We start from the raw sequence: 13354 nt of genomic DNA, 5'->3' as shown, positions 1-13354 counted from the left end.
TTATTGCATATTTTATTGTGCCAACAGCTGCCGTTTTACATTTGTCGCTTATGAAGATTAAGTGCTAATAAATTACTGCATTAGCGCCTAATGCTATGCAACGACGTTTTATATGTGCCTTAAGCGCTATGGTTGATTGCAAAAAGTGTGTGTTGTTGTTGAGTAAAGTGTTTTTGGCGATAGATAAAATTTATTTCAAAATGTAATTTGAAGCGGATTCAACTCAGTCTCGATATTTATTGCAATTTAATGGCTTTTAAAGTGTTATGGGAAATTGAGATATATTATATTCAAATATTGGAAAATATTAAGGGTTATAAATAAACGTATTTCAGTCAGATATATTTATTATATGGATATTATTTGTTATTACTAGATCGCCAATATATGTATACTTTTGATAACTCAAATGTAGGTTAGGGCGGTTTCAGGTTGTTTGGTAAAAATTTGGCTAGAATTGTATTATTTTAATTGTTGCAATATATTGAATAAATACTCAAATTATTTCCTTATTTGCACTCATTATTAGAATCTCGAAATAAAATCCAGGACTTATCCAAGTGTTGTACGATGAAATTTAAAGATTATCACATTATTAGTAATGAAAACTTGAACCACTGCGTCGCAGAGGTTATTCGTAGTCGCCATTCAAAGATTGTTGGTTAGAGTTAGCACCAAGCTACTTAATCATCAGACTTGTTTGGGTCGGATAACCATAGGAATTGCTGACACCGGTGTGGGAATGATCCAACACATTCCATCGGCATCTTGTGTTCTAGCACTCAATTAATTGACCTCGCGTGGTCTTAACAGGAAAGCAAGGTTGCGGAACTTTAATCCGCTGACGTAACTACCGGTTAAATATTACGTTATGGGAGAAACAGGACATTTAAGTCTGCTCTATTGTACTGACTGATGGACGCCTAATCTATTGAAAAAGTCTCAGTTTTGTCATTATGAATGCTGACCCTTCGCTAACAGCTTTTCATTTATCAGCCGACTGATACATGAGTGTCGTTAAATTATCGATAGTAAAACTTTAAAGTTAGCTTCTAAAGCATCTATGTCCACTAAGTATTTGGGTCAGATAAAAATCTAGGTTCCCATGTCGTCTGTCGATCCACGAGCGGATGTTCAGTACAAGTCGTTGGGTTTAGCGCCCTTTGGATGAGGATTACCACCGCTACTGCCTCATTTTGATGCTCTTGTTCCTCTCCTCAGTTTTTGCAGATACTATTTTAGACGCCGATAGCTGATATAATCGCTCGAGTTCATCTGCCTGGATGACAATGGGTGACATACTGGCTAGTACTTCAGCAGCATCGGTTGATTTAGACCGGAAAGCACTTATTACTCGAGCTGTAGAAAGCCTATCCACTGCAGTTAACGGAACTCATTACTTTCGCTATTAAAAATCGCCTCCACTGGTCATCATTCTCTATAGAGCATTATAAATTTTATTTGCTTTACCGGAAGTATACGCTAGGTGTTCATTAAATTTTAATTTGAAATCCAATATTACTCTCAGATACTGTGAAATAATCTCGCACTCCCCTATGGTAAGCTCCATTCGTTCTTCTACCTTTCTGGTGCTTATGAGTAAAACTTCTAGTTTATGCTCCGCCAGTTTCAGACTCACAGAAGAGAACCATTTGCGAAGACCATTTAAGCATTCATTGCATTTATTTCTTAGGTCGACTTCTCAGCATCTCGTCAAACATGCGGTTTCATAATAGTGGGCCGTGGGATACTCCACTCGAGATAGAGTAGTTCTTGGTGCCTTCTACCGTATCAAAAATCAGCCTCTCTCTTTAAAATAACTCATTATAATGCTTATGAGGCTGTGCGTCTGCAAGATTCTTTTGATTTAGAGTAGCACGCAAGAGATCTACTGAAGTATTTCTCCTTCGCCTTGCTGAAAGGCATGCAGTAAGCCAAAAATCGTATCGGACGCAAGTTGACAAAGTTGTATGGAGGAAGGTAAAGTGGAAACATCCAGACACTTTTTTCCAGATTTTGTAAGACTGACGTTGAAAAAAATTTCCGCAGTCATATCTTCGGCGAAGGACAAATATACGGATGTATTAACCACCTCAATAAATGTGCCTCAAAACGCTTTGTTGATTTTTTGTTTTGTTCAATACTAAAGGGGTAGTATTGGCGATCTTGGCTATCCAAATGTGATCCATATTCGGATCGACCTCTTAATATAAACATACCTGATCAAAGTTAGAAGACGTTAGACCAGTCAAAAGCCCCCTAAAAATACCTCATATTGACAATTTATTCTGGGAATAAAATTGTGAAATAAACAAGTTTTCCATACAAGAACTTGAGTTTGATCGGTCCATTTGCAAGACAGCTTGCTATAGTGGTCCGATAATAGCGATTCTGCCGAATAAGCAGATATCTGAGGAAGAAAAAGACAGATGCAAAATTTCAAACCGATATTTCAAAAATCAGGAACTCACGTATGTACAGATGGGGGAAAGTTGAACGTGATTGAAACGGCTCAGCTCATCAGGCTAATCATTAACATATACAGTACTTTGTATGGTCTCCAACGCTTTTTTTTTTAGAAATCTATAGAGTTAAAATGTTTTCATAATACTGAAAGTTACTCAAATCAAAAAAAGGACGATTTTTGGAAAATCGTAAGCAGTAACTCTTTAAGTATACTCAATATCGCTATTATTTCATTTGCTTTCTTTTCTTTCATTGAAAACATAAATATTAGTGTGCTCTAGCAATAATCGTTTATATTCCAAAAGGAAGTAGTAGGAAAAGAATTTTGAATGAAATTTAGAAAACTTAAAAGGTGATTATTGGGAAATCCTCAAGATGGCGCAAGGGATAAAAAATTTGAGAATTCAGTTTGCAGCTTTAAGCAGTATATGTATAGCCGAGTATACGGCTTGCAAATCAAACTAGTCTGAGAGCTTTCATCGACTATCACAACATTTTCAGTAAAAAAGTTATATAAACACTTTATAGTGGGTTGGCAATTATATGCGTCAGCAGTGACGTAAATTGTAAAAAAATTCATGAAATCATTGAATTGCGTGTGAGAAATAAATTACGATTACAGAAAAAGTCAAAAACAAAAATCGATGATGAAGTAGGGCAATTGAATGCTTACAAAAATTTTGTGTTTTTTAGGTTTTTTTTGTTTAGATATTTTATTTATGTATTTTTCTAGCTATTTTTCTAAGTATTTTTTTAGGTATAGATGAAAAGGACAAGTGAAAGCAACGAAGAAACGGAACTGATGAAAATTGCTACCAGCGCTAGCGAGTACCGACATGTGTTGTGCTAATGGGGGTGTACAGCAAAACGAGTGCCAAAAATATAAATGTATAGTATATGGCAAAAAAATGAAGACAGATCAAAATAGGTAAGGTGAAACAAAATTCCAACTAGAAGTCTTTTTTTGTCTCACAAAACGTTGGGAAAATCAAAAGTAAGAAAGCGAAGAAGCAAAAAGCCAAATGTGGCAATTGCCGTGGAGCACTAGACAGTCGGCCTGCAGCAGGTTGTAATTTGAGTAGCTGAAAGTGGGCAATAAAACGGCAGAAGAATAAAGAAATTGCTGTCTATAGCCTGAAGAAAAGTGCAAAATGCCATAGCGAGCAAGTGGTTGGACGGACAATTTAATTGGAAGGGCAGTGGGTCAAGCGCTATAAGAACTCTAGGCAGCGGGTATGAAAAAAGCTATAAGTTTGAGTGCAAGCGATAATTAAAGATGTGGAATTTACAAAGAATTAGTGTTGAAGCAGCAAAAAGTACGAAAATAGTTTTATGAAAGACAACGGAAGCGAATATATGGAAGAAAAAAATATACAAAACTCCTTAATGAAATTCGATAGCGTGCGGCACAAGAAAAAAACCGCGTCATATTAAATGGCAGCTGGCAAGAAAACTAAAGCAATAACAATAAAAAAACAGAACTAGCAACAACACTTAGTTGTATTAAAAGTGAGGCGAAGCAAGTTGACGGTGGCAGCATGTCAAACGGAAATTTGTGGCAACACGAAAGGCAAGTGTTGAAGAAAGACACAAAATGCTGAAGATTGACGCAGCGCAGCAAGCATAAAGCAAAAACAAAAATTTATTAATAAAAATCAGCTTTAAAAATACTATAACTTGCTTTGTGGCTTACTTCTTTCAACGCTGCTGCCTCCACTCACCCATATTTGTATGCAACAAATTTTTGCACGCGCAACGCTTGATAAAGTAGTAAGTATTCTGTGGCATGCTAGACATGCAAAGTTAGCAAGCGGATGTTTTTGCGCCTTTGCTTTGGCATCAACAATTTTGCGCCACATACAAACTACACTCTGCACGGGGCAACGGGGCGTATACGTAATAGAGCAATTTGGGCGTTTTGTTGGTCGTTCGCTTACAAATTGTAGGTTTACCCTTTTCCGGTTGCCAGTTGGCCTAATGGCTGTAGATTTGCGTGTCTATTTTTTAGTGCCATTCGCCTTTTTTTTAAATATTTCTTTTTCTTCTTTTTAATTTTGCAAAGTGCATGATTTAGCGTTGGACTGCATTTATTTTGCTGCCGTCTGCTGAAAGGGGCTAAAGTGTTTGGCAGTTATTTGCAGCCCAACAAAATTAATAGCAGGTTTCAGTTTGCTTTATTGGGTTATGCGGACGTCTATCAAAAATAAAGAAAGATACGTTAGGTTTAGTCTGTTGAAGCTAAAATGAGCGCATGATTGAGGTTTGTATGAAAGAAAGTGTGAAATCGTAAGTGTTATTAAATTTTTTATAGACTTACTAAGAGCTGTATGGAATTTGGTTCAAATGAATGAACATTTTTAATAAAAAATGTATAAAAAATGTTAAATACGTTTGTTGAGAATTCAGATTTAAGAATTATTTAGTTCTTGTCTCATTTTACTAAAAAAAATTTTTCATTTAGCATATCGATTACATTAGTTGGAAATCTTTCTCTAAATTTTGTCTGGATTTATACACCTTAACCTGCTATATGCTCCCTCTCTCTGGTCTTTTAATGAAAACTGAGAGTTTTAAATACTTCCCGCTATATAAGCTTTAATTCGTTTTACAGCTGCTTTTCTTATAACCACTCCATGCATAACTAAATTTGAAAATGTAAGCGGCCAAGGGTTTGCATTCAACCGAATAAATTGTATTAGTTCTTTCTAGAAAAGTTATTTGTTATTTTCAAGTCGAATTAGAGTAGATTCTAAACTGATTTTTAATTGTACTGCTTATAATGTCGGTCTGTTGTGGTACCTAAAACTCCTACATAACTGATAGGAGATCCTCAGGAATCGACAAAGTGTTTTAAGTATATCACCTGTCGAGAAGTTTCATCCTCAGTCTTGAAAAAACCGGACAATGTTGTATAAAATGTACGGACCTCACCTCACCATTCTCCATACAAATTTCATCACTTGTTTCCGACAAGATTTTAGTCTGCGTATATTGAACAATGTCCATAAACCTCCTACAATTGCGAAAAGATGCAATTTGCTAAGGGCAAGTAGTTCAGTTCTACTCTAGGCCTAAAGAATATAGCAGTCACACAGAAGCGAGTCGTGAGATGTCTTTAGGTTCAGTACTCGAATGCAAGATGAAAATGAAGTCCTAACTCGTTCTCATTCCTATGTGAACAGGGACGAGATTTTCTTCACATCGGCTTCAAGATAACTTCCAGGACGTGGTGCATCCTCTGGTTCGAAACTGCCTGAACGAAATTTTGCTAGTAAAGTTTGGCATTGATTCAGTCAACATTTTTTCTCTGCATTTTTACTTTTGTGTAGAAAAAGAGCTAAATTTTGCCTAGAATGGTGTTTCTTTTTTCATCTTCACTAAGACGCCAAACAAAAATTATTCCAAAAAATTTAAGAAATTTGTTTACAAATAAGTTTATTATATCAGCTGTTCAAGTATGAAGTTGCCAAGGAAAAAAATCAAATTTTTGTATTCAAACGAAATTACTTAGTGGCTCAATCGTTCGCCATACATCCAAGATCCCGATGAGTGCCACTTTTGAACACATTCAAGCTTTTTAGCGGCAGTGTTAAAATGTTTCCTATACAAGAGTTTCACTTCTTTTTCAACTTGTATTACAACTGCATGGTTCGATATCGGCGGTTTCGACATACGTCGGTAGCCTTTTACATTTCGGGATTAGAGATCAAAAAAAATTTAATTATCAAAAATTGCTTTACTGTTTTTCAAAGTATTCTCCAGTCAGATCTGTACATTTTTGCAAGCGTTTGCCGCCTGATTGATGTTTCTCCAAAATATGTGCAAAGCATTAATCGCCTTTTCAGGTGTCGAAAAATGATGACCTATTAATTTATATGTTTTTTCATAAAAAGCTAAAACTGAATTAAGTTCATCGATGTACTGTTGCTGATTTAAGGGGTTATATAGACTTGTATGGGTTGGAAAAATCGATATTTTTTATTCCATTTTCTTAAAGTACATCCTTTTAGGATTATTTCATTCAAATTTCATAGAGATCTGTGCATTTGAGCTTAAGTTACAGCTGTCAACAGCGAGTTTCTCCCATTGCCGGTTATCTCAAAATGTTGTTTATTAAAAAGTACCGTTGCGGTAAGCAAGGTTTCTCAAGAACCATATGACCTATCGATGTAATTTTTTCCTGGCTACTTGAAAACTACAATATCTCATACTTGAACGAAGGATTTCTTATTTGAATTCTTATTTGAAAAAAGAGTTTTTTTGGGAATAAAAAACTGAATTTTTATACCCACAAAAATCGCCATTTGCGTAAAAATGTTTATTTCGCCAAATTCTTCATTCACGTACGGCGTTATTTGATTGCAGTTGAACCATCACCTACTTATCATGCTCACCGCAAGGCGTGTAAGAAAAAAAGTACATACATATATCGGCACAACAGCTGTACTGCCAACAAATGGGCACATTTTTCACTGAATAATTAAATTTAACATCTTTAAACATATATAAACGTATCAACAGCGTTCAGTTATTTAAAAAAAATCCCCTCTTTGCAGTGTACTACTGTGCCCAAAAAATAAGGTGACATTTGAAGGATTTGGAGAATAATTTTTTTTATGTTGGTAGTACTGTCAGCCACATTTATGTCAAATTTCATGTCAAAATATTGATTAGTGTTTGATATACGTGTCGTTTAGTGAGCTGCTAAAAGTGCGTTTTTTGCGAAGCCGAAATTTGTTGAGCAAAGAATTTGCATTAAATTTTGTTTACGGAATCAACTTTTTGCTGCGGATACGTTGAGGATGGTGCAGAAAGCTTTTGGTGATGAGGCTATGTCTAAAAAAAATGTTTACAAGTGGTATAGTGAATTCCAAGCCGGCCGTGAACGTGTCGAAGACGAAGAGCGTCCAGGGCGACCATCAACCTCAACCGACGAAGCTCACGTTCAACAAATCAAAGACTTGGTGTTGAAAAACCGACGATTAACAATTAGAGTCCTTGTTGATCAAGCATATCGAAAGGCTCAGCCAATACCATTTTGAAGGATGTTTTGGGCCTTAAGCGCCTCAAATCTCGACTGGTACCTAAAACATTGAATTTTTTGGAAAAAAGGCGTCGCGTTGAAGTGTGTGAAACGATGTTTGGCGACTACCAGGGTGTCATGAAACGCATTATAACTGGCGATGAGACTTGGATCTATGCTTCCGACCCCGAAACAACCGATCAATCGAGCGAATATCCTGCCAAAAGAGAGCCGAGACCAAAAAAATCGCGTCAAAGTCGCTCAAAAATCAAGGTCATGTTGACTGTTTTCTTCGATTATCGTCAAACAGTCAACAAGGAATATTATTTGAACGTTATGCGTCGTTTGCGTAACGCTATCCGCCTAAAAAGGCTGGAATTGTGGAAAGACAATTCTTGGTTTTTACACCACGATAATGCACCATCCCATACTGCCCTCGTAATTCCTGATCATTTCGCCAAAAACTCAACCCATATCGTTCCGCAATCACCGTATTCACCTGATCTGGCGCCGTGCGACTTCTGGCTGTTCACCAAGCTCAAAAGACCGCTCCGGGGACACCGTTTTTATACGATAGAGGAGATTCAAGCCGCAGCGAAGACGGAACTGAAGGCCATCCCGGAAAGTGACTACAACCAGTGTTTCGAAGATTGGAAAATCCGTTGACATAAGTGCATTGCATAGGGAGGGGATTACTTTGAAGGGGATGAAATTGATTTGGAAGAATAAAGAAAGAATTTTCAAAATAAATACAATGTCACCTTATTTTTTGGGCACAGTGTATATAGCCCCTTAATCCACGTCGAAAGTTGTAAAAGATAATCGCGGAAAATATTCGCGATTTAACTTAATTTTTTGGTCGAGCAGAGTATTTGAAGTTACTGTAAACAACACAAATGGCGCTCGTATGTCAAAACGTTCAAAGCATTTAGACAAAAAAAATAACAATATAGTTGGGAATTGTCAGATTGCAACACTAGGGTTGCCGAATTCCGAAATATAAACGATGCGATATACTATATACTTCGGCTGGTGTTAGCAGTTTTTTTGTAGAGAAAAGCACGTCTGTATAATTTCAGATCTAATTCTGATCATTTATATATATATTTTATAAGGTCTCGCCGATTTCTCCTAGGTGTTGACCCGTGATAAATTTAATATACTACTCTGTTCAGAGTAAAGTTATGATCTTTCCATTGGTGGCATATTACTCTTGAGCAATATGCTGGTAGCTCCCTACTCAAATACAAGCGTCCTGCATCAATAGAAGTATACATTTTGCTGTCAGCTTAATAAATTATGTCTAAGTTCTTTAATGTATGTACTATTCTAATATTTATAGAGTATGTGTACATATGCATATGTACTTACATGTATATATATATGTCTGTATGTATGCGTGGCTTTATTAAAAATAATTTGCTGCCGCATACCATGTAATTTTGTAATTAAAATGTCTGCAAAAACGATTTTAATTTTTAATGTTTTCATATTATTACAGTGGCTACGAGAGCAACATAAACGCTACAACAACCGCACAACAACGACAACAACAACAAATAGTAATATACATGCAAACAATGTAATAATGTCAACGCTTGCAGCAACAGCGCAAATGCCAGGAGTCGCCAAGTCAAAGACACTTGTGGGAAATGTGGCAAGCAATGCTACAACGGCAACAACAACAACAACAACAACAACAACGACGATAATAACAGCAAGGACAACAAGAGTTACGACAAAATTAAGCAATCAAGATAATCACAATGAGTATGTCGCTGCCAACGCCGCTGATGCGAAGTATTTAAGGCACGCAACGCTGGGAAATTTTAATCAACAAAACGAGCAGCGCCCTGCCAGGCTGGTGAGCTGCAACAGCAACAACAATACACGCGGCACATGCAGCTGTTGCGGTGGAGAACAGCGCCAGCAGCAACAACACCAACAACAGTTGAGGCTAAGCACAGAGATGAACGATGTCAACAGCATGTGCGGCATAGCAGCAACAGCAACAACGCCGGCTGTAATGTTGCACGAAATGAATGATGTCAGCCGCTGCCAGCGCATTTTAAGTAACAATAATTCATGCTGCCGCGCTGATAACTACATTAAATGGAATTATGAGCGCCAGGCTTTAGAAAGTGATAATGAAAGCGCGCCCTACACACGCTTGCATAAGCAGCCAGTGCGCTACCACACGCGGCGCGCCACCACTGTTTGCACAACGCCCAGAGTGGGCGCTTTATCGGCGCCGGAAATTTCAACACGCGTGTCAGCGTTACCCGCGGCGCTCGATAGCAGGCAGGCAAATGGTACAAAAACACGCACAATCGCGCAACAGCAGCACTTGGCCCTAAAGGCACCAGTACTTATCGCTGAGCCGGGTTTAAAGAGCGCATCCGGCTCAAAAAGCACGAACAGTTTGGGTGCTGCAAGTGACGCGCTTGCTGTGGAGGGTCGCGTGTGCAAACCCATAATGTGCAACAAAAAGCGCCACCTTAATGCGCGCAGTGGCAAACATAGAAGAAAGCATTGCAAGCGCAAGCGGCGCTGCCACTCGCCGACCAACAGCGTCCGAACGGAAATGGCTGAAACAAAAGGCGCGGTGAAAACGCGCGCGATTAGGTGCGCGACAAAAAGTCCAAAAGCTCTGAATTCGGGCGTATTGACGTCATTTCTTTTGAATTCCACTTTGCTGGCATTGTGCAATGCCACCGCCGCCACGGCGCTCTCTGCAGTGGCGGCAACACTCGGCGAAACTATTAATAGTTCCATGGGCACTGATGCGTCCCCATCAGCGCCCGCTGCCAACATGGTTGGGAGTGCGTATGAAAACGTCAGCGCTGCTAACGGTAATGGCAGTCATGGTGGCAGTCAAATAGTTTTCCCCAATGGCGGCACTAGTGATATTAGTTTTAATGACAGCGACAATTTGCTGGACGAAGATGATCGCGAATATATTTTCGACCGCACCGATGTGCGCATCATTTTTATAACGCTGTATACGCTAGTGTTTTGTTGCTGCTTTTTCGGTGAGTGTTACAATTATAGCTTTAGTTATAGTTATAGTTAGTATTCAGTTAGTGGAAATTATAAACATTTAATTTTGTTCAATATAGTTTTTAATTTTAGGTGATTTCGTTTAAATTTGTATGGTCAAAGTTAAGCTCACTAGTTTCTGCTGGCTCTTAAGTTATATTTTTATAAAGAAAATTTATATTTCTTCCTTTTGCGCAAAGGTCAGCCTGTCCCGCATAACATCATCTATCTGAGCCTGAGGCTTGGTTCGAAGTGCAAGTGAATTCATGTTTGAAGCTACTACAAAGAATAACAGAATATTTAAGACCTAAATGATGTTATATAAAGTCGGTCGTAGGAACCTTCTAAGCTATTTTAGTACTTTAAGGAAAAGCTATTCTGCATCTACATCTAAGTAAACACATGCGAAAATTTCTGAAGAACTCTTCTCGAACTCAAAGAGTACATAAGTTATTGACTTAAAAATCGAACTTTAGGCTTCTAAAGGTTATACTAACACTGAGAATGAAGTCAGAGTTGGAAACCTTATGATACGAGTTGGTGAAATTTGACCCTTTTCAAAATAAAAACTTCATTTCTTCTTCTTTACTGGCGCAGTTAGCGCTTACGCGGTTATAGCCGAGTTAACAACAGCGCGCGTGTCGTTTCTTCTTTTTTGCAATGTCGCGCTAATTGGAAATTCTTAGCGAAGCCAGCTCCTTCTCCAGCGCGCCTTCAAACGGATGTTCTTTGGCTACCTAGAGAATACCTCGGCTAACACCGGAAGTCGTGAGCTGCCTGAACCATTAGTAAAAGAATAGTTTCTGGCCACTCCCAAGTGAATGGTAATTAGGGAACTTTCCTCACTTGCGTGAACTTCTACACCTGACTCCATCCTCCATTCAAGGCCCTAGGTACCGAATATGTGGACACCAATATCTATAGTTGACTTTTGACCGAAAATATCGTGAGATATTTATCGAGCCATTACTTCCATGAGTACCCATATACCTAATATAAAGATTTTCTTCTATTGGAGTTATCTCAATGAAAATTAGAGAGTGTGTTTTATTCATAAGAGCGTATCTTTGTGCCTTAAATAGATTAATTGAGCGAAATCTTGACCAAACCCACATATAGCTAATATCAGCATTTTCGAACTTAATGAAACCCAGGCAGCATTTTTTTGGTATCAAACATGATAATAGTTAATAGATAAAATCGAGTCGACACTACTCGAACTTCAATATACTCGTACTACGTATGTATAATGATTTTCGTTTTTCTGACAAATCTCGTCACTATTAATGATTTGTTGAATATATCAGTCAGTGTATGAGTTATGTAGAGTATATGTATATAAAAAAATTGCTTGGACTCCGATCCTCTGTTTGATGTTTTACATCTTAAGATATTTTCCTGTCTTTGATTCCTGCAAGTTGCAAGAGTATAAAATGTTCGGTTGCACCCGAACTTAGCTCTTTCCTTCTTGTGGTATATGTAATTGGTAATGTATTTAACTATCAATTATTGCATATATAGTATGGATATATGAGTTTACGTAATAGGTCACTGCATGCAAATCTACCAACCATGCATTTAAATTACTCATATGAGAAGCTCTGCTATTTAACCGGAAATTATAGTTCATGACTGTTAATTACAGTTTTTTTAAGATACTGTAAGAGATTACCATCTGACGACTAAACGAGCAGCACTTCGAAAACACATCAACATAATACCGCAAACAATGCTGTGGGAGGCAACAACAAGCATAAATAAATACTAATAGTTTGCAAGTAAATACACAAGGCATTCAAAAGCATTAGATGCATTGCTGTGCTTGCGCATATTTATTAAGCAAGCAAAAGGCTTACAGAGCTGCATTGTTATGTGCAAATATCTACATGTTTATATGTATGTTGGTACATAACTGTATGTGCTCGCTACCCCAGTAGTCGGCTATGCGCTGCTTGTAATTATCCTGCTAAATTACAGCCATGCTCTGTGGCACTAATCATTTCTGTGCGTAGCCTTTATGTCCTTTCAGACACTGACTCACTCATACACATATATACACGCACACAGCCATGCTTATATTTCCCACAAAGTGCACTTGGTACAACAATGTGTTAACTGATACAAACATTTAACGGTACAATGTGCTCACCAATGCACTTAACTGTAAGTGCATACACAAATGTTTGTCTATATGTATGAGTAAGAGTGTGTGTGTGGGCGTTTACGCCTGATATGCAGGTAGTTACATGATAATTTGCCAGACCCATACACCCACACTGGTTGAACTGTTGGCCAACGGAAATATCAATTATTTACTTTTGGATGTGTGGATCGTGTATAAATATTAGGGTGTCCGTTAATTATCCAAGTTAGGATGGGTTAGTTGATATGACTGATCCCTCTGCCTGGCAGCGGATCACATTTACACTAACCACCTCAGTGTTTTTGAAGCCAGACGGAAAACTTCTGTAGTTGAATATCAGCTATCGGCGAAACTCCCTGATCTATGGTAAGTATTTCCGCTATTTCTCCTCGATGTCTAAAATTATGAAATTCGAGACTGTTTCGCCTTGAATTCGAGGAGTAAGTGTTGAGCTGACTCATTCTTTTCTAAACAGCTAATGTTGCTGAATTGAACTGTGTCCAGTTAAAAGCTCTATAACCAATGAAAGATGATTGCTGAATGCGAAAAGTTCGCTAGACCTCTTACGATGTATTCTGGGCAAGACAGATCTTGCGCATCTATAGCCGTAGGTTTATGGTCAACTAACACTTTCCCAGCTAGACTGAGACCCAAAAGTCCAGCAGGGGTCCACAAGAATCCAA

General features: G+C 38.0%; 1 protein-coding gene across 1 annotated transcript in view; it reads left to right on the top strand.

The window, feature by feature from the left end:
• The window catches only part of LOC126753021 (trissin receptor), a 226987-nt gene that overhangs the window by 129356 nt on the left and 84277 nt on the right, over window positions 1-13354 (top strand). The window contains exon 4 of the mRNA XM_050464113.1: window positions 8991-10521. Within this exon, the coding sequence (XP_050320070.1) occupies window positions 9078-10521 (1444 nt within the window). The 5' untranslated portion in view covers window positions 8991-9077. The remainder of the gene's footprint in view (window positions 1-8990; window positions 10522-13354) is intronic.

This window comes from Bactrocera neohumeralis, chromosome 3, assembly GCF_024586455.1.
Source record: "Bactrocera neohumeralis isolate Rockhampton chromosome 3, APGP_CSIRO_Bneo_wtdbg2-racon-allhic-juicebox.fasta_v2, whole genome shotgun sequence".
NCBI classification, from domain to species: Eukaryota; Metazoa; Arthropoda; class Insecta; order Diptera; family Tephritidae; genus Bactrocera; species Bactrocera neohumeralis.
The sequence above is the reverse complement of the archived record's forward strand: the minus strand, read 5'-3'. Positions and strand labels throughout refer to the sequence as shown.